The sequence below is a fragment of the Volvox carteri genome (genome assembly GCF_000143455.1).
Source record: "Volvox carteri f. nagariensis unplaced genomic scaffold VOLCAscaffold_73, whole genome shotgun sequence".
NCBI classification, from domain to species: Eukaryota; Viridiplantae; Chlorophyta; class Chlorophyceae; order Chlamydomonadales; family Volvocaceae; genus Volvox; species Volvox carteri.
Genome location: NW_003307616.1, coordinates 266,395 through 285,799, shown reverse-complemented (window position 1 = coordinate 285,799; position 19,405 = coordinate 266,395). Strand labels below are relative to the sequence as shown.

At 59.5% G+C, this 19,405-nt stretch overlaps 3 protein-coding genes across 3 annotated transcripts; 2 read left to right on the top strand and 1 right to left on the bottom strand.

Annotated features, from left to right (window-relative positions):
• Positions 1–85: 85 nt before the first annotated feature.
• arp2 (actin-related protein Arp2) lies at positions 86–2,904 on the bottom strand (the record flags this gene model as incomplete). The annotated part of the gene is made up of 6 exons (XM_002957367.1): positions 2,740–2,904; positions 2,556–2,669; positions 2,140–2,236; positions 1,139–1,875; positions 408–512; positions 86–166 (listed from the first exon to the last, which is right to left on the bottom strand). The coding sequence occupies exons 1-6, from the start codon at positions 2,788–2,790 to the stop codon at positions 86–88; spliced, it is 1,185 nt and encodes a 394-aa protein (XP_002957413.1). The 5' UTR covers positions 2,791–2,904.
• Positions 2,905–3,046: 142 nt separating this feature from the next.
• Positions 3,047–6,788, top strand: VOLCADRAFT_77566 (uncharacterized protein). The gene is made up of 6 exons (XM_002957415.1): positions 3,047–3,534; positions 3,907–4,341; positions 4,633–4,689; positions 4,993–5,067; positions 5,541–5,735; positions 6,174–6,788. The coding sequence occupies exons 1-6, from the start codon at positions 3,469–3,471 to the stop codon at positions 6,312–6,314; spliced, it is 969 nt and encodes a 322-aa protein (XP_002957461.1). The 5' UTR covers positions 3,047–3,468; the 3' UTR covers positions 6,315–6,788.
• A 985-nt stretch (positions 6,789–7,773) lies between these two features.
• On the top strand, positions 7,774–18,605 carry VOLCADRAFT_98515 (uncharacterized protein; the record flags this gene model as incomplete). Its single annotated transcript, XM_002957414.1, has 11 exons — positions 7,774–7,800; positions 7,940–8,179; positions 8,556–8,674; positions 9,447–9,498; positions 9,859–10,156; positions 10,414–10,595; positions 10,626–13,868; positions 14,145–15,598; positions 16,152–16,242; positions 16,662–18,288; positions 18,460–18,605. The coding sequence occupies 11 exons, from the start codon at positions 7,774–7,776 to the stop codon at positions 18,603–18,605; spliced, it is 7,479 nt and encodes a 2,492-aa protein (XP_002957460.1).
• Between the last annotated feature and the right edge of the window lie 800 nt (positions 18,606–19,405).

Below are 19,405 nucleotides of genomic sequence, written 5' to 3'. Positions count from 1 at the left end.
CTATACACCAAGCATCGCGTCAAACAAAGAATAAAAATAAAAGTATTATTGGGCGTGCACTAATCTTGTCATAAAGAATAGAGCACTATGCAACTCCGCACTTCTTGAGAGCATTGCCTGGGTCCTCTTGGTACTGTTCCCGTGTGATCCAGAAGTCCGTATGGTCCTGCGTTGTGGCGGTTACCATTGTTAGCCACGATTTGCTTTTGATCTAAGGGCATGCTGGCCCGCCCAAGTCGCCGGACTGCACTCTTATGGCATGTCTAGACTCCGCAGTCTTTGCAGGGCGAGCATCAAACCTGGCTATGCATCGTACAGCCTAAAGTACAAGTGCTTTTGAAGACCCAGGGCAAGTATTACCTTCACTTTAGTCCCCCAATTTCCCCCCTTAACAGAACCCAACCAACCTTCATAATATCCGCCAGCACCGCGCCTCCAAGAAACACCATGTATTTTCGGTTGGGCGGATCCGCAATATGGAGTTTCAACTTGCGGAGCCTTGTCCTATCGCCCTGGCGAGGGATTGATATTTGGGTTCAGCCAGCGAATTGCAAATCTCCCTTGCCATTCAAACCACGGACGATTTAGCACAGCCGCTCGAGTTATGTCCCACGCCCACACCAGAGTCCCTGTCCCCCCGTTGTGCCATCCAGCAGGCAGACCTAATAATCCCATGAGAGGGGTTTCCTCGGTTCACGCGTGTTTTCCTTCAGGGATCCAACTGGGACACGCATGAGTCGACGACCGCCTTTCGACGGCTCACGCCCCAATGAATCCTTTGATTGGTGCAGCCAACCAAACCCACAAGGGTATTCGGGCTCGTGCCAGCGGGAGTACCTCAGTTCCACGGGCGCACGGTAAACGCAGAGCAAAGCGAAGAACCATCACTGCAGTAGCACTCACATCACGATTCAGGGCCCATAACCCGCCTTCACAGAGCATCTGTAACCGCAAACCACCACCACCACCAAGTCCAGTTCCAAACACCACCTTTTTAGCCTTTTCCTTACCCCCCAACCCCTTTCTTCCCCGAAACCCCCCTCCTAACCGCCCTGCCCACTCCCCCATCCGACACCCTACCCGTCAGCCCCAAAACCCTCCCTTGCCCCGGCCCTCACCCCATTGCTCCACCCCTTACCTTAAGTACCCGTTCCACGTATAGGGTTCGAATTTCCTTGTCCATGCGTGTCGACATGCCGGGATACATGGTGGATCCGCCGCTGACGACAATGTGCTCGTACAGCGCTCGCCGATTGTCAATAGGCGCATCCTGGATAGCATTGAATGCCATCTCCGCGATCCCTGGCGCCTCTACGTCCAGCAGCCGCGGGTTGAACATCGCCTCAGGCGCCATGAACCTCTCCGGTCCCAGCCGGATAACGCGGCCGTCTGGCAGCGTGTACGAACGCATCAGCTGTGTCGTCTCGCGCGCCAGCTTGAGCTCTTTCTGGTAGTCAAAGGCCACGTACGCCAACCGCTCTTTGATGTCTCGCACGGTGTCCAAGTCCGAAGTGTGGCTTAGCGCATAGCCGCGGCGTTGTAGCAACTCTAGAAGATGCGAGGTGACGTGACGCCCGGCGACGTTGAGGCGTTTGGTCTGGTGGGGAAAAGCGTAGCCGTCGACCACGGCCACGGCGTGCGACACCCCATCACCCGAGTCCAATACGAGGCCAGTCAGTAGGCCCTGCGCGTACAGCGTTAGTACGGCCTGGATCTGCATGTTGGCCCCCGAGAAGCCGTACTTCTCAAACATGACCTCCAGCATGCGTTGTCGGTTGGCGGTAGGGTTCATGGCGGGGTCGGTCAGAAGGATTCGGCACTCGGAGGGGTCGACGTTGAGCTGCTCCGGGCTGAAGGCATGGTCCCAGATGAGGCCTGTTGGGAATGGGGTGAGGCGGGCGCGTGTCAAGAGGTGAGGCGTGCGGGAAGGATGGAATTGCGACAGCGCCTCCTTGCTTTACGGGAAGGTTACTGAGCTATAACTGGCAACTACATCATAAGACCCGAACCCGAATGGCTCCGATCAACGACATGACATGTATGTCTAGGATTAGCGGTAGTATCTCGGTGAGGGTAAGGAGCCAGTTGAGGAGCCAGGTGGGTGCGGCAAAACCCTAGCAACCCTTGGGCTCTACTCACCCATATCGTCCCAGCTTTGTACGATGCCATTGCGCATTGGGTACAACAGCTCCAGCTGGGCTTTATTGCTGGATGCCTCCGTACCCACATAAATATCCTGCAGAGCAGGTTACGAGGGCCAATGGTGCGCTTACGAAAGGCCAGTCAGTGTGCAGCTCTCTGGGCAGCTCGACGATCCCCTTAAAGAAAACTTTCTTTGTTCCGGATCTCTGACTTCGTGCGTATAGAGGGTTGCTAAGCTAGGTGGCGGCAGGCAACAGGCAAGCAAACTACAGCATGCGCGAATGCAAAACCCCTGTCCAAAGCTCTGCTGCAGTCTGCACGCCTGGGATTAGCCCCCCTTCATTTTTTTCCATCTGGCGATAACGTGATAGCGTCCTTCACCAGATGTCGAGTCACACGGCTTCCAAACCTACCTTAAGTTGCTGCTGCTGTGAGAAGGGGTCGTTATACCGGAACGTCGGTCTACCCACGAGGCAGGGAAAAACTGCTCGAGGGAAGCTGTCGCCGGCGAAGCCGCATTTGACAAGCTGCAGACAAAGGGGGCTGTTTTGGCGCGAGGCAAAGGCTTCCGTACGCAGCCTATTTCCAGCCACTTACGCCAGTTCCGTTGTCACAAACGACTACACGGTTTCGAGGAAAGTCACCCATAGCCAGCGATGTTTTAACGGCATGTCATTCTGATGCCCTTTTCAACAGAAAGGCGCACGCTTGCAAACATATACTCCGTGAGCAATTAAGTTTAAAGTTGGTTGCTGTAAGCTACAATTTTACAAGGTTATGAGTTCACTATGTTATGGCAGGTAATTTGCAGCATGAGCACTTGGACTGCAATAACTGTACGACCATTCCCGCTTCTTTTGTAGGAATAGGCCGCTCTTCCTTCCTGCTTTTAGGGACAACATACAAACGTACATATATTCTATATGTCTTTGGTCGCTGTGGAGGAATGTCCACAAAGCTGGTCAAGAAGCAACTGAATTCCTTGATTGAGCAGCACGCCGCCCATTCTGAAGGCAAGGCGGTTACTTCTTCGCAAAGGCCTAAAGAAAAGCGCCGGCAGGCGGCGCTGAAGAAAAAGCAAAAGCAGCTGCACAAGGAGGCTCAGGCTCAGCGGACGGAGCGCTTGGTGTTCAGGAAGAACCTCAAGTATTACAGCACCACTAAGGGGACAAGCGACCTTAACGCAGAGCTCATGGGCAAGCTGCTCGCCTCTGTGACTGCGCAGAAGAAGTGAACTGCGCCGCCGACCCATCAGCGATTACCCAGCCCCGAAGCAGGGGCACGCCATCGTAGATATCTTAGCTCCAGAAGTAGATCATTCCAGTAATGCCCTTGGGGGTATGGACTTATACAGGGTTGCCTTTCAGCAACGCCCCCAGTACTTTGCAGCAGGTATGCGTCCTACACCCAGGAACGCACTCTCGTCGGCCATGGGCCACTTTGCGGACTCCGAACAGCATCTTGTCAGCCCCAGCTAAACACTTCGTATGCCATGGCAGTAGCCCGCCCTTTGCTAGCCATGCGCAGCACGTGGTCGCAGCCAACAAACGCACTGTCCTGTACCCCGATAACCTCGCCCATAAAACGGCCTCATCGAAAGCTTTCCATAAGCCGCTTAGCAAACCCTCGACAATTTGCTCGGCGAGTTCAAGCCCCAGCGGTGGCGCCGGCAGCGCTTTCGGCGACCCCAATACGCTCGTGGGAATGCTGATGGCCTATGCCGTCCAGCTACAACAGCAACAGGCCGCCTCTGCCGCCGCGCAGGGCGCAGAGATACGTGTGGAAGGCATTGGCTTCCACCCTCCCGGATCAGAGAAGCCGCTGCTGCAGGACATCAACATGTCCCTTCCAGCAAACAGCCTGGGACTCGTCATGGGACGTTCCGGCTCAGGAAAGACCACGCTCCTTCAAGTCCTGGCAGGCCTCACGGAGCAGACCTCCGGCCACATCCGCATCCTGCGTGGTGCTGCGGCGGCAGCGGACAGCGGCGACACGGCCATCCTGCAACAGAGCTTCGCGGCGGCGCAGACGGCGTCAGGGCAACACGGGGGCGCCCCGAGTAGCAACGGCGTCTCACCTGCCGTGTCGTCCGGATCGTCCGGAGGACATGCTAACGGTGCCGAAACGAGCACCGGTGCAAATGGCGCAGCCGCTGTGGTGGTTCGACCAGGGTTGACAGTTGAGGAGCGGATGCAGCAGGTGAAATGGAATTAAGCGGCCTCCATTGGGCCGTTTTTCCCACCTGGTGTGCTAATCTGCCCCTTTCAGAGATTGCATAAGGGGCTCAGACAGGGGCTGTGGAAAGGGGAATGGCCAGGATGGCTGTCGGTCTGGGGCCCCGTTGTGCTGATCTGTTGTTATGCGAACTGCTGCTGCTGCTTCTGGCAACTATTGCTGGCCTGGAAGGAAGCTGTTGCCGGGTCGCAATCCTTGTCGCTGCGCCATTTTCGTTATATTTAGCTGTCGGCACGGCGCTGCTATGTGCTGCAGGTGGGCCTCGTGTTCCAGTTTCCTGAGCGGCACTTTCTGGGAGAGGACCTTATGCAGGTAGAGTAATGCATGTCCTGCATGCCCTCCAAACCCGTTAACTGTGGGTGGGTAGTGGGACTGGGGCGGCTTCAATATGCATGTCATTGCTGATCCTCGGCATGGGGTCTGGGCCACGGAGCCATGTCCGGGCTACGTGTGGGTTACGATCTCCATGCGGTGACTAGACAAGACCATGGCCAGGCCAGCGGGCTGGCGCGGTTTGGTCTTATAATCCATGCCTCTGCGCCGCCTTCGTGTAGCGATGAAGAGAGCACCGCATCATGTAGCTTGCACGAATCGCCAATGCCGCCATTGCTGCAGGAGCTCACGTTTACCTGGCCACGGTTGACGCAGTATTGGGGGGAGCGGCAGGCGCTTTCTGCCAGGATGCAGCAGGCGAGTAAGCGTGCCGGATGCAGGGATGCAACTCAGGGAAGAGCACGGCGTGACGAGCGTACAGGGGTCTTCCTAGAGGTTACCCTGTCTTTCGAGGACAGGTTCAGCTGCGCGGGAGCATCGCCATGCGCGCCTGGCTTTTCCGGCGTCGGGACTTCTTGTGGCTGCCGCGGTAGTTCAGGAGGGAGCTAGGGCCCTTGATAGCACGTCTTTTACCATAAAGGGCTCTAGCTGTTGCTGCAGTCCTTGCCGAAGGAAGCGTCAAAAGCCCCCGTCCCGAAACCGGGATAATCATCCCGTGTGCTCTGCGCCCCAATAGTGCTGCTCCTCGTCGTGGTCCCCGCAATGTGGCTTTAATCCCTGGCCCATGCGCGCACACGGTCCGTGGCCATGCAGCCCTGAACCCAACCGACCCCACTGCCCCAGTTGCCGCGCGCTAAATCATCTCATTCGTTTTTTTGCTGTGCAAGAAGGTATTGGAGGCCGTGGGTCTGCAGGACATCCCGCTGCATGTGCAGCCCTGGGCTCTGTCTGGCGGTCAGCAGCGTCGCCTAGCGCTTGCCATCCAGCTTGTGCGCCAGCCGGCGCTGCTGCTGTTAGACGAGCCGCTGGCGGGACTGGATTGGGAAGCACGACAGGAGGTCGTGACGATTTTTCGGAAGCTCAAGGTGGGTTGCTGTGGCCCCAAAGTTGAAGCTGCAGGCTTCGGACGGGCGCAAACGTGTGTGGCAGATGGCCGCTGCGAGGCCGCTTGGCAAAGGGGAAGGGGAAGGTGCGGCGAATGGTAAAAGCGCTGCGGAGGTCAGGGCCTCTTGCCGCTGTTCTGTGGCCAACATCGCGCATTCTGAGCACCTCCGCCCCGCCTAAATACGCAAAATGTCCCTGGGCATGCTTGGCGTGTCCAGAGTTTGGCATTTTTCATCGGCGTGCTTTGGATCAGTGTCAGCGTTCGGGGGCCTCAACGGCATATGGAGACTGGCCATGTTGTCGTCAAAATAATCCCTCGGGGCACTGCGCTTAACGCAACTTTACGGCGCTTCATCTCGATGCTGATATTCGCTTGCCCTCTGTTCACTTGCTCGGTGGCGCCTTTGCACGACGCGTAGGAGCAGTGCACCGTGCTGGTGGTGAGTCACGACCTTGCGGAAATCGCGCCACTAGTGGACTGCGCTTGGCGTATGCGCACTGGAGGCACCTGCGAGCCGGTTTCGTGGCCACCGATGGATCTAGCGGGTTTAGAGCAATAGTGGTGCCAAGAGGGAGCTGGGAGCTGGGCAAGGAGCTGGAAAGACGACGCGCGAAAGCTGGGGCAGGCCAGGGGGAGTTGGACAGGCAACCCTTGAGACAGGCAACCCTTGAGAGTATCTCTTTTTGCTAGAGACTATGAGGATTTCAGCGTTAGGTTTCACGTGCTTCTAGATTCTATCTGCGGGATGGCATGATGGCACACGGGCTTATTGGCGTTTACAAGCAGGCTTGTGCCAGCGGTGTCAGTGTGTTAAGTGCCGTGCATGCAGGTTGGCGTGTGTTTCTCTGAGTGTTTCTCACTCTGAGGCGTGTTTGATAGGTTAGATGTGCGGCCTAATGCGGCACGCAAGGTACGCAAACACAACTGTACCTCTGTGCCAATGGTTCGTGCGATGACGGTGCGTCAACGCCTACATCAGCAGTGCTGTGGATGATACTTATTAACCAGAATGCCATTGTTACAGTGGACCCCGAACGGGTCGAGTGCAACGCGCCTAGGACACAACACTGCGGGCCTTATTCAAAAAGAACTCGGCCAGGCCGTACTAACTTCACTGGCCATAAATACTCAGCTAGTACGTCAGACAAAACAGATCAGGCTCAGACTGAGCCCGCAGACCTCCTCATTGTATTCCGGTCAACGGCAGACAACCTCGTTTGCATTGTTTGACTGACAAAAAAGGTAGTTGTCAGGCACGTGCTCCCAAACTTTTGGCGGGTTATCCCAGGTCGCAAAAGCAGTTAAACGGGCCCAAAAGCCGGAGACGAAACCGTTGAGAGCGGATGCAGGCAGGACCGAAAACCCTATCTGTACAAAAAGTGGGGACCGAGATTGAGTGAGCTGATGGCTGCAAGGCAAACCACCTCCCGCACACCTACTAAGAACCCCGGTAAAGGGGTCTGGCAATTTCAGTTCATTCAGCAATCGAATATTAGTGTATTATTTAAGTAGGGACGTGGCGGACGCGCTGAGGGCATGGGCAACGAATTGCCGGCAAGCGATGTCCTCTTCTTTGTCCTTCCCAACTGGAATGGTAGCCACAAAAGCTGAGACACACTGACAGAGGTACATAACCCCAAATAACAACGCGGCATGCATACTACAAGCCGAGTTGCGCTGCTTCACGGGATACCCCGATATTTTGATGCTTATATAAAGCAAGAGGTCTTGTGAGTAGTAGTGCTGCACTAGGTGGACTGTTGGAGCGTATTGACAAATGTCAGCCGTAACGCAGTACGTTGCCTTGACGTTGGTGGCCGGGATCTGAGCGACGGTCTCTGTAACATATGCGACACATACTTCTAAACTGGTAAGAACACTTCAATGCGGCTCACATGCCCAGGAGCACCCCTGGTATTATGACACTTTCAGGAGGCCGGGCTTCCACAAAACGTATACGCGTACATGACTAGGGCCTCTACATGTTGCGCATATCTGTGAGAGTGTAGGGCTAGCTAATGGAGACGTTCGTGCTATTTTGCACAGTAAGTGTTTGGTTATTCTATCATATATATTTCGACTCTTGGCATCTCAACTCTCTGCGCGTTTGGTCGAGAATAGTTCCCTTGTGTAAAACTGTCGACAGCACCAACTTTTGGCATTGTCACTGACCCCTGACCACAGGAGCGCCACATTTGGAATGATATACTCACAACTGCTTTAATCACCTGCATGGCTCATGTGCATGCTGCAAAGCTGCTGGACCTTTTGGTTTGTCAGCAACAAGGCGCATGGCCGTGGTCAGGGGCTACGTTTGATTACCCTTGCGACGGCACAGTGCTGTCCAAGGCGGTTTCGGTGATTCGAAACGCTCATAATACCTGGCAAGGCATATGGCGGCTGCAAGGTCCTGAAATGTATCTGGTACGTGTAATGGGGTTTGCATTTCACATCAAAATGTTGGGGCCTTTTGGTATCTCCCAGTTCCATTCATTTCGTTGCTCTACGGCTTAACCGTCACTCCATGACAAAATGATAAAATACGCAAGAATCGTGAACCATGGTCCTGCGCTGCAAGCATGGCTCATATCACGGGGGATAAGTTTGTTTTAGGTAGGTCACGCCAAACCTGGCATAATAGTCATTTAGGGTGTTGAGAGCGGTCATATCTGGATGTTCGTGGACGGCTTTATGTGAACGCGGTTAGTGCTGTGCTTCCCCCCCTCCACTCGCGCCTGCATTAGCAGCGTGCCCCGCCTAAACATGGGTCCCATGTGCTCCCTTCCATGAAATCACGCAGCTATTCTGCGTGTGCGCGAACCTGTCATGGTTTGCTATCGCTGTAGCAAGCATTCGCAGCGCCCTAGTCAGGCGTTTCTACGCTTCCGGGGCTCGTGTCGTCCTACTTGTGAGCACCAAGTACGTATTTTTCGGGGCGGCCTTCTTCAAATTGCAGGGGTCATTAGATGTGCAATCAGTTACTGTCCATCCCTATCGTTTCCGTCTATTGAAATCCGAGACACGTCAACGTCGCTGTGTCATGACCAATACTTCTGCAGCTTTATGTAGAGGTTTCAAATAGAGCCGCTGCAGAAAGACTTCATGTGAACACTGACACAACTCGTGCTTAACCATGTTTGTTCGTCGGCATTTCACAACATGCTTCTTGCGTATATGATTTACCCCATGGTCTCGTGCTGTGGCCCGGGAAACAGGTTTGCCAGCAAGGTCGCGACCATTATAACGTTGGCTCTCTGGAAAGACGCCCCACCGTCGACGTTTTGCAAATGGTGCGCCGTGGTTTTGAGGATGACGGTCGGAAGCTTCAAGCACACTCCTCGCGACCGCCCTGAGACCCTTGTGCTAATCCCAACCCATCAGACTGGGTATATCTGCCTCATCTTCTACTCTACTTCCACTGCTTACCCTTTTCAGGATGCGAGCTTTTTTTCCTGCGACTTACATGCCCGTGACTGCCCCTTGGAACCCTTATATGGCCAGCCTGGTAGTTTTTCCCTCCCTCGCATGGTTGTCCAGCGCCCGTTCTGTCTTTTGTGCGTTTATAGCGCTCTTCTTTTGTCGGCAAGTCTCTTGGCAGTCTCGGCACGTAATCTCTTTCATTAGTCTCCGTTTAGCAGCACGTATCCTTCATTGCTGTCTCACACTGCACACCGCGCGTGCTATTGTGCAGGTATCTGCCCCTGGACGGTGCAGTCCTGCTGTGGCAGGCGCATGTGGCACCGGTGAGATGCTAGAAGGGCATTTGAGAGTAACGGGGGAAATCGGAGCTGTTTGGAGGGACAGGGTTTTGGGGGGACGGTGATTATTTGTGCGCGAGAAATTGACGCGGTTAGGGCGCCAGTGTGCTCGCCAGTCTGTTCTCGCCACATGGACGGCGCCATCTCAAACCCCTGCACGTGTGCAGCCGGTCGGTAGCGCGTTTGAAGTGCTCACAACTGCAGCAGCCCATCAGTGTGGCTGCCACACGCCTGGGGCTGCGGGCCCCCGCCGTACCATAAGGCTTCTGGGAGCGGTGTAGGTACACTCCATGTAACGAGACCCCTGCCGCCTTCACGCTTCGGTATTGCCGCCCTCGGCCGCAGGTAGGCGCGGTTGCGCAGGCAGCAATCGCAGCGGCCGATACAGCCTGCACGTTTTGCTGCTGTTGGCTGCTTTCGGACCGCTGGCCATACAGCTTCAGCACGGGCACGGTGTTGGCTGTCAACCTGATGCTGGCGGTTGCGTCTCTGTGGCTGGCGGAGCGGATGGAGCAGTCAGACCGGCGCGCATTCGAAATTGCAGCATCCAAGGGCGTGGGATCTGGCACTGCGGAGCTGGGGGTAGCGCAGAAAGGGTGCAAAGCGTGCCTGAGTGGCATTGCAGCAGTAGGCGAATCTTCAGGTAGGTTTGAGCTCCTTGGAAAGATGCATATGGATGGGCGTTTGAGAGCCCGGTTGGCAGATTGCGCAGCGTAGGACATTTCATCTGGAAGCGCTATGTCTACGTGGCGCGGAGCTGGAAACCGGAATAGTCATGAACCATGACAGACTCATGAAATCGGTTTTCAGCAATGCCTAACTCTTACCGCCCGACCGGCTGTGCATTCAAGTAAGAGTAATCTGGGGGAATCTGGGACTGGGTGTTCTAATCGCTGACAGGCATGGCCTTTGGAGCAACCTGCTGCGACCGAGTCGCCATGGGCATGTGCGATTGTGGATGCATGGCTAAAGGCGCGGCGGTCATGAACGCGGGTGCAACCGCTGGCATTGGCGATGGTTGCAGCAATAACAGCGGCGTGACATTGGACGGCGCCTGCGGAAGGCCAATGCCGCAAGCACCGGTGCGGCCACTACCATCAAAACTGCCACAGCAGCAGCAGCAAGAACAGCAGCACCGGCAGCAGCAGCCCTGGTGTGGCTTGGATGTGTGGAGCTGCTTGCCCCGGAGGCCACTGACGTATCCAGGTAACACCGTCGCCAGCGGCAACGGTAGCGGCGGAAATGCCGCCGGACCTGCCGATGGCCCTGCCGGCGCGGGCTCTTGCAGCGCCGGCTGCGGAACAGTTTGCAGTGAGGTGTCTTCCCCAGGGACCCTCTCCTCCACGCGTTCGCTGAGTCGCGCGCTGCCATCCTTCAGCACGCTAAGCAATAACAGCGCTTATGGCAGCGGCGCCGGTGGCAGCGGCATTTCTGCAATCGTGCTATCGGAGACTGGAGGCCCTTCTCGGAGCGCCAGTCGACCGTCCAGCTGCGTCGGCACGCCCCTGGTAGCGCGCCCAACCGTCCAGCAGCAGCAGCTGCAGCACCAGCCGTCCCAGCGGGCTGCTCCTGGCCGTGTGGCCCTCGCGCTGGCGGTAGCGCCAGGGCAGGGGCCTGGCCCGGGCAACGCCACCGGAGACAGAAGTACCGCCGCTTCAGGGGGCTTGGCAGCCGGTGCATGCCCAGCAATGCAGTTGTCGACGTGCACTTGCGCTTCCGCGCAGGGCCCTGCCGCGGCCAGTCACAGTGCCGTTAAGGATATCTGTGGGGTGTGCGCTACAGATAGCATTGGAACCGCAATGGCGTCGGTGCCTGCGTCGGATAGTGCGGGGCTGGCGCCAAGGCAGCTTGTTTTGTCCGGCGCTGTCAACGGAGGGTGCTCGCTCGTTGGGAGCGCGATAGGTGGGCACCTGGCTTCCACGCCGCCTGGGAGGCCAGAGCTAGATCGTGCCTCGTCCGTACGGGGAGTTTCGGGGCGAGATGTGAAGAGGGGGCCACTGGCGGGTTTGCTGCCCACGCCACACGGCCTGGGGACATGCAGCGGGACGCAGCACGAGGGCGACGCCGACGCAGCCCGTGTCGGCCTGCCGCCATCGCCGGCGGCCGCCGCCGCCGCCGAGTCAGGGGTGGTGTCGGTGTGCGCCACGTCGTTGCTGTCGGCAGGCCCCGGCCCATTGCGGCAGTTACGCCGACTAGTGCAGAACCTGGCGATGAGAGGCGCCCCAGCTGCAGCTGCGGCGGTCGTGTCGCCGTCTCCAGAAAGCCAAACTGCTGTCATGAGGGCCTGTAGCAGACACACAAGCACCAGCGGTATCGATGCACCGTCCGTCGCGAAGGGCAACTGTCCGTCCGCTAGTGAACGGCCTTCGGAGCCGCGTTTGTGCTCGTACCAGCGGGAGGGCGCTATGGTAGCGGCGACCAAGGCAAGGCCGGACGGTGCAATCAGTGCCCAGCAGTGCGGCTCGGGCTGTCCAGTCGTGGGCGAAGCGAAAGCGCGGCCTTGCAGCTGCTGCGATTCTTCTGCCATTGCGCCAGACGGCCACGCGGCTGCTAATGGCGCCGTTGCGCGGCGCTTGCGCCCGCCACCGGCGGCGGCAGCACCAGTGTGCGAGGCCATTGTTACAGAGGCGACACATTGTGCCCTTGGAGCTGTATCACCCAGCCACATGCTGGTGTCGGCGGATGGTGTTCTGACGCACACACAACAGCCGGTCGACTTGGCGGCCGCCCAGCCGCACGTGCGTCGGCCTGGCGGCTTGGCCGTCTGGGCGCTGTCGGCCGACACCGTCGCGCCAATACAGCAGCGGCAAGCAGTGCAGCTGCAAACGCCTTTTGAGTTCGCTACCATCGCTGCCATGCCATCGGCGGGGCCCAGCCAACGCGGCGGCGCGTGTTCGGCCGTCGCCGTCGGCACTGGGCCCATGGACAGCGCCGCTGCCGAAGCAGGGCCCGTCGTTGCCAGTGGCAGGGAGACGATTGTCCCTTTGTCCTCCATTGCAGCGCCGGCAATCCGTCCTCTAGCACCGCTTGACGTGGCCACGGGTTTGGCCGGCACATGTAGCGGCCTCGACGTTCCGGCCTTCGATTCTCCTTGTGTTGCTCTCTGCGCCGCCGCCGCTAACTCGAGCACGCAGCGCAACTTTGCCCTCGCCAAGTCTCTTGCGTCCAGGGGCGGCAGCAACGCCATGTACGACATGCCAGCGCTCCATCACATCCGCTGCAGCATAAAGCTGTCAGGCCTGACCCCGTCGGACCTGCCGGAAGGCTTTGTAGAACGTGTGGCTTCGCTGCTGGCGGCGGCTGGCGGCTCAGCAGTGGCGGCGGCGGCAGCGGCGGCGGCAGGGCATTCAGCACCGGCGACGCCGGCGCTTGCGGCGGTGGGAACGTACGTGCGCGAGGGATGTGTTGAGATAGTGGCGGACGTCTTGGTGCCATCCGAGGCAGCGGCGGCGGAATCTCTTATCGTGGCCAGTGCGGCGGGCGGAGCTGCGGAGGGCGGCAATGGCAGCAGTCGCATTTCTGGGGCCGTCAGCACTGGCACGCCTGGGCTGGCGCCATTGCTGCCTATTGGGGAGCACGTCGCTGCGGCCACGGTGGTGATGCGACCCGCCGCGGCTGTGCCGTCAGCGCCCCGACAGCACCAACAACAGACGCCCGCAGAGTCATCCTCTGCCACCGCATTGCATCCCGACCGCGCGGCCGCAGAAGCCATGCTAGAGCTCATGGAGCAGAGCCTGCTGCCGCAGATCCACGGAACGCTGGGACGCCCGGGACGCGGGATATCGCCGATGTCGCCGCTAACCGGCGGCGACGTGAGGATGCAGGCCGCCGTAGGGTCAGCACAGGTGGAGGCTTGGCGCCAACCTCTATCGGCGATGGCCACCGCGGCAGCGGCGACGCCACTGTCCCCTGCAGCTCCCCAGGTGCCCCCCCCAATGACCATTGTGTGTGTGACGCCGTGTTGTGTCACGCTCCGTCAGGCCAGCGGTGACGATACGCGTGACCGACGGCGCCCCACGGTGACACTGACGATTGCACTTGCTGGTGTTGACGCCAGTACGGGCGGGGCAAGGCTGCCGCGCGTATTCGTCCGGCACAGCGGCCGCTGCCTAGCGGCAGTGGTGCGTCCCTGTGCCGTATCCTACATGGGCTGCCCGACAATAACTGTGGAGCTGGCGATGTCAGGTGTACGTCCCGGGCTGCTGTTCTTGGAGGTGGCGGCGGCGGCAGCCGGCGGCACGGACGGTGGCGGTGGCGGCCACGGTGCGCTATCGCTGCCGTGGCCGGTGCTCGTGGTCGGCGATGGACGCGTGGCGGCGGAGGTAATGCGGGTACAGCACCAGCTGGACGCAACGGTGGCGTTGCGGGCCGCATACGCCGATGCTGAGCTGCTGCAGCTTCGCCAGCAGATGGCAAACAGCAGCAGCACCACCACCACCACCACCACCACCATCAACAACAGCGACAACAACGACAGCAGCAGCAGCAGCAGCAACCTGTTGCAGCGACCACCTATGCTGCCGCCACGGCAGCTGGACGGCGGCGTCACGTCACTGCTGCTGGACTTCGGCATGTGGTTTGACGCGGTTAGCATGTCTGACGCCGATTTCATCGCTGCTGCGACCGGCCAGCCTCTCCGCGGGGCCGGCATGGCGGATGTCACTGCGGCCCCTCATCACGCGCCGTCGGAGGCCCCAACGGCGCCAGCGGCACTGCTGCCTCTGGCGCTCACGCCACCGGTTACAGGAACGACAGCTCCGGATGACGAGGAGGAGGGAGAGAGGGGAGATGGAAGGGAGGAAGAGGAAGAAGACAGCAGTGACAATGACAGCAGCTGGGCATCATCGGAGGAGCTCTCCTTGTATTCCTCGGCGTGCAATAACGGTGCGGTCGTGCGGGCGCAGGTGGACCTGCCTGTCGGCGGGCCTGTTCAGCACCTCACGCCCGCACTCCATAGCCCTGAAATGTGCGTCGGAAGCAGCAGCAGCAGCGTTGGCGACGTCAGCGCCGGCGCCAGTGACCGCTATGACGGACTTGGCACCGGCTGCGCGGAGGCGCTCGATGGTGAAGTCCAGATGCTGCTGCTGCGAGGTCTGCAGCCCGAGCAGGAATTGCTGGAGGGTAGTTTGGACTTGGCGGCGGAGTACGAGCTGACGTGCCGTGGAGGGCCTGCGCTGCAGTCTGCTGCCGTGGGGCTAGGTATGCGGCTCTTGCGCTTCACAGTGCTCCGCGGCTGGCCTGCGGCTGCGACGCTGCTGCTCAAAGGTCTCATGGTGCACTGCCGCCTGTTTTTTGAGGAGGTGCGCCAGCTTTTCCCATCGCCAGTCGCCATCGGCGAGGGTGCCGCTGCTGCCGGCAGCGGCGGCGGCATGCCGCTGTTGCACACAGCCGTCATGTCCGGCAACATGTCCATGGTGCGTGCCGTCAAGGCCTGGGCGCAACGCTACCGCTGCAACTTGCCGTGGGACGAGCCCGCATCCGCTGTGGGTGGCCTGACGCCGCTGCACCTGGCGGCAGTGCAGGAGAATGGCCGGTTTGCAGGAGCCATCCTGGGGCTGTGGCCCGACGCCGAGGCGCTCTGGGCTGTGGCGCGGGACAGTGACGGCCGCACACCGCTAGAGTATGCCCACATGCGGGCGCTTAGCGGGCCCGCCGCCGCTCCGACAGGGTCGACGTGGCAGCTCACTGGACAGCCAGCAGCCTCGCCGCCGGCGCCAGTCGTTGCTGAGCAGGCTATAACCGCCGCAGCAATACAGCCTGCTACAATGGCTACATCGTCGTCGGCGCCACCATCGCTGCCACCATCGCAGCCGCAGCAGCAACGTGAAGCGGCCGCAGGGAGCACGGAAACCACGGTCGCCATGCCACCCCATACGCAGCCACCTCCACCGCCGGTGCTGCAGGGAGACGCAGGCGGTTGTAGAGCTGTAGACAGAATTGTTGTTGGGGACGGCAGCACCGCCTCCGCTACAGCCGCCACGAGCGAGGGTTTTTCAAGCTCCTGCCCGAGCAGCATCTTGATGACCAACGCAACAACAACCCAAGGCCTCCATGGCCAGGGCAACACATTTGGCCGCTCCTACCGGTAAGCCCCCGCCTGCTCGTCCATCTTGGCGAGTGCTATCTTCCTGGAGTCTGGACGATCACCGAAGGGAAGGCATTCACTTTAGTTCATCCCTAAAGGGTTTCCAATGTTTGTTCTTCTTCCGCTGCTTCGGATGCAGCTTCATCTCAATCACGAGCCACATTACAATATATACAATTATTCGTGGCTGCAAACTCGCAGTCGTAGCACGCAAACTTTCGCCTACAGGCTCAGAGCTGAAGTTCGGGGCAGGGTTTGATGCCTTCACGGCTTCGAGCAAACCTGTCCTTCAAAGGGTAGCCCAGTCGATGCCCAGTACAGCCTTCTCATGGTGTTCATGGGCCGCCCCTTGCCCACCACATCCATGTACAGCATATACGCCAGCACATCCTTCCACACACACACACACACACACACACACACACACACACACACACACACACACACACACACACACACATCCGCCGCATCGCCCACCATATCCACCCACCGTGTTGTGTTCGGGTGCATTCGGGTCAACGTGGGGGGCAACATTCCCTTTTTTTCCATTCAGGCCCTCGGACTGTGGCAGCGTAGCCACCGGTCCTGATTCTCAATGGTCGTACAGCACCAGTACCACGGCGCAGACGCAGCCGAACAACCAGGTGATTCGATACCGAAAGGGGAGGGGACAGTAGTGCTGACGTATCTTTCGATGCTGGCCCTCGGTGTGGCGGGGGACCCTCGCAACGCCGCGGCCGCCTCCGCCTCCTGTCAACCCCCTCTTACTCTTTCCCTCTACTGACAACTTCTGACAAGTGCCATGGCTATGTTTGAATTGTTACAGAGTGGGAGGCTTCGGGTTTTAGGGTTCTAGGCGATGGCTATGTTTTAACTGTCCGCCGCAATCGTCAGGATTACACCTTTCCTCGTTTGCCTTGAAAGCACGCTTGAAACCCGCTATAGCCAGGTTATGCATCGTCGCTCATTTTGCCACTGCAAACACCTTCCTGACTATGTGCACCTGCGGGTATGGGCGGTTCCTGTTCTTGTTCCTGTTGCGGCGGCGCTGTGCCGTCTACAGCCGCTGGGTACCCTGCAGGACCTCCGCAGCGACCTGTCGCCCGTACAAGCCGCTGGCGTGCACCACGCCATCAACGCCACGCTGCTGTCGCTGGCCAACCTGCCGGACATGAGCAGTAGCGGCAGCGGCGCCGACGGCGCCTCCGCCGCTGGCGGCGGCCCCACAACCGCCACAGCTACGGAGGAAGCTCCTGCGTCAGGGACTGCAGCATTCCTTATGGGTGGCAACGCTTTGCAAGGACAGCTCCTGGCGTTAGCGGTGGCAGCACAGGAACAGCAGCAGCAGCAGCAGCAACAACAACAACACAACCTACAGCCGCAGACGGCACCAAGCGGTTCCGTCCGTGCGGCCTTCCAGTTAGATATGGCAGGCCATAAGTCGCACGTGGCATCGCCGCTTTCGCCGCAGATGCAGAACCCGAGCTCGCACTTATCCCAGCAGTCATCACTCCGTGCGTCGCCATCAACGAAGATGGGGCCATGTTCGCAGCCAATACGGCCGCCACCGTGGCAGCAGCAGCAACAGCAGCAGCAGCCGGGCTCGGAGGGGACGGTCCTCGATGCCACTGCCGCCGCGGCCGCCACCATGGAAATGCCCCCGTCAGGTGCCACTGCCATGTCCCCGCCGGCCCCTTCTAATGTTATCCTTCTATCACAGCCGCTGACCGCGAACCCGTGGCATTCGTCCCAGCAGCCGCAGCACAAGCTGGCGACGCCGACGCCGACGGGACTGCCGCTGCCATCTCCGCGCGCCCCCTCCCGCGGCCACCGCCTCCTGGCCAACACGCTCCTCAGCGACCACGCAAACTCAAACTCCGCTGCGTCGCTGCGCATGCGCTCGCCGCCGGGCTCCATAGGTTCTTCGCCTTCGCCCACAATTGCTGCCATCACCGGAGCAAGCAGCGCTGGCGGCGCGTCGTCATCGTCGTCGTACTCGACGCACTTCACTACCACCTCGGCTGTGTCGACATTTTCGCTGTTCAGCTCCGCTCCGCGGGGCCTCAGCTGCGGCCCTGGTGACGGCCAACCCACCACCAGCACCCGGCGAGCTGCCTTCGCAGATGACTACGCACCCTCTTGCTTGCCCACTGCGGCTTCCAGGACGGCCGGCCTGACGAGAATGCTGGCTTTGATGGTCGCCGGGCGCGGAGACGGGGTTGCCGGGGATCTTAATGGGGCGTTGTGTAATCGCGGCGATGCGTTGCGACTCGCACCGCGCCAGCAGCAGTACGAGCGCCAGTACGAGGGCCAGCAGCTACGGCAGCAGGAGCAGCAGCACCATCGCCACCATCGTCATCACCACCATCACCAGGAGCAGCAGCAGGAGCAGCAGGATCACCTGTTGAAAGCCTCGGGAGCTGCTCACCCCGAGGCAGCGTCTGGTGGTGTTAAAGCTAGCGCTTGTATGGTCGACGATGCTGGCAGCCACGGTCACGTTGGTCGGGGCGGGCCTGGCAGCAGCGACAGTGTACGCTGCAGTGGCTCTGTATCTGGTTACGGAAGCTCGCAGTCACATGAACCAACTCCGGTGGCACAGTGTGCGTTGGCGGGAACCGCCGAAGGGGATGGAGATATGCGATTCGCCGGCAGCGATGTCGCCGCATCGCCGGCACAGCCTTTGCAGCGCTGTGAGCCGCAACAGCAGCAGCGGCAGAAGCAGCATGATCAAGGACGACAGCATCAACCTCACAATCAGGCTGCTCAACGGACGGGTCAGCCGTCTTCACCTTCTGGGCCGGCGTTGGAAGCGTCGGCATCGACCCGCTTCCTTCTGTTGAGTGGCACTCTGGTGGTCACAGCCCCGGCGGTGAAGTTGGCGGCCAAGGCAGGAGCATCCACGCGGCTTTTAGGCCTCAGGTTGCTGCTCTTGGGGATGCTGGTGCTGGTGGTGGCGGTCATGCTGCCAGCGGTGCTCAAGCTGGGTAATAATCTAACGGACCGGTAGCTCAACACAAGTTGAAAGAGCAGGAGGGCTAATCCCTACCTTTCTCTTGTGTCCTCTGGGCTTTGGGCGCCGTGCAGAGTGTGATGTGGCGGGTATGGGCGTGGAGGATGGGGTATTGGGGGCTGCCGAGTTTTGGCGGCTGCGTGTGTTAAGCTAACCCATGGTCGGGGCGAATTGCAGCTTCTGGGTGAGGTCCGCCGTGCCCAGGGGGATGGCGTGGACTGTTCAGCGTCTGACAACTGTTGCCTTGGGGCCCCGGAAAGCTGTTTTCGCGTGTTAGGATCTGCGGGGCAGTGCTGGGCCTGTCACGGCAGTGCCATGGCGGTGCTGGATGGACACGACGGAGGGCACGATTGGCGGACGTGGCGCAGCTCAGGGGAAGGAAAAAAGGGGGGAGGGAAGAGATGTCAGGCAAACGCAAGACAGGCAGGGCGAGAACCAAGACGCAAGGGCGTGGTTGCGTAATACGCTTTGATCGCGGGTGTATTAGTTCGGGCTTAGTTCAGGCGGCGGGGCGGGTGTATTCGTTGTGCTGACGAAGGCTGTTGCTACTGCTACTGCTGCTGCTGTTGCTGCTACTGCTGCTGCTGTTGCTGCTGCTGCTGCTACTGCTGCTGCTGCCGCATGCACGTGTCGGGAGCATTCCAGCACATGCCGCACTTGCGGAACACCCCAGACTGCTGAGTGAGGGTTAAATATGATATTGTGTGCGGAGTGACTTGTGGGGTGCTAAGCAATGTGACTCTGATCGCCGGGCGGAGATCAGGGAGATGGCCACCGGCGCGGCTGCGGGTGTGGCC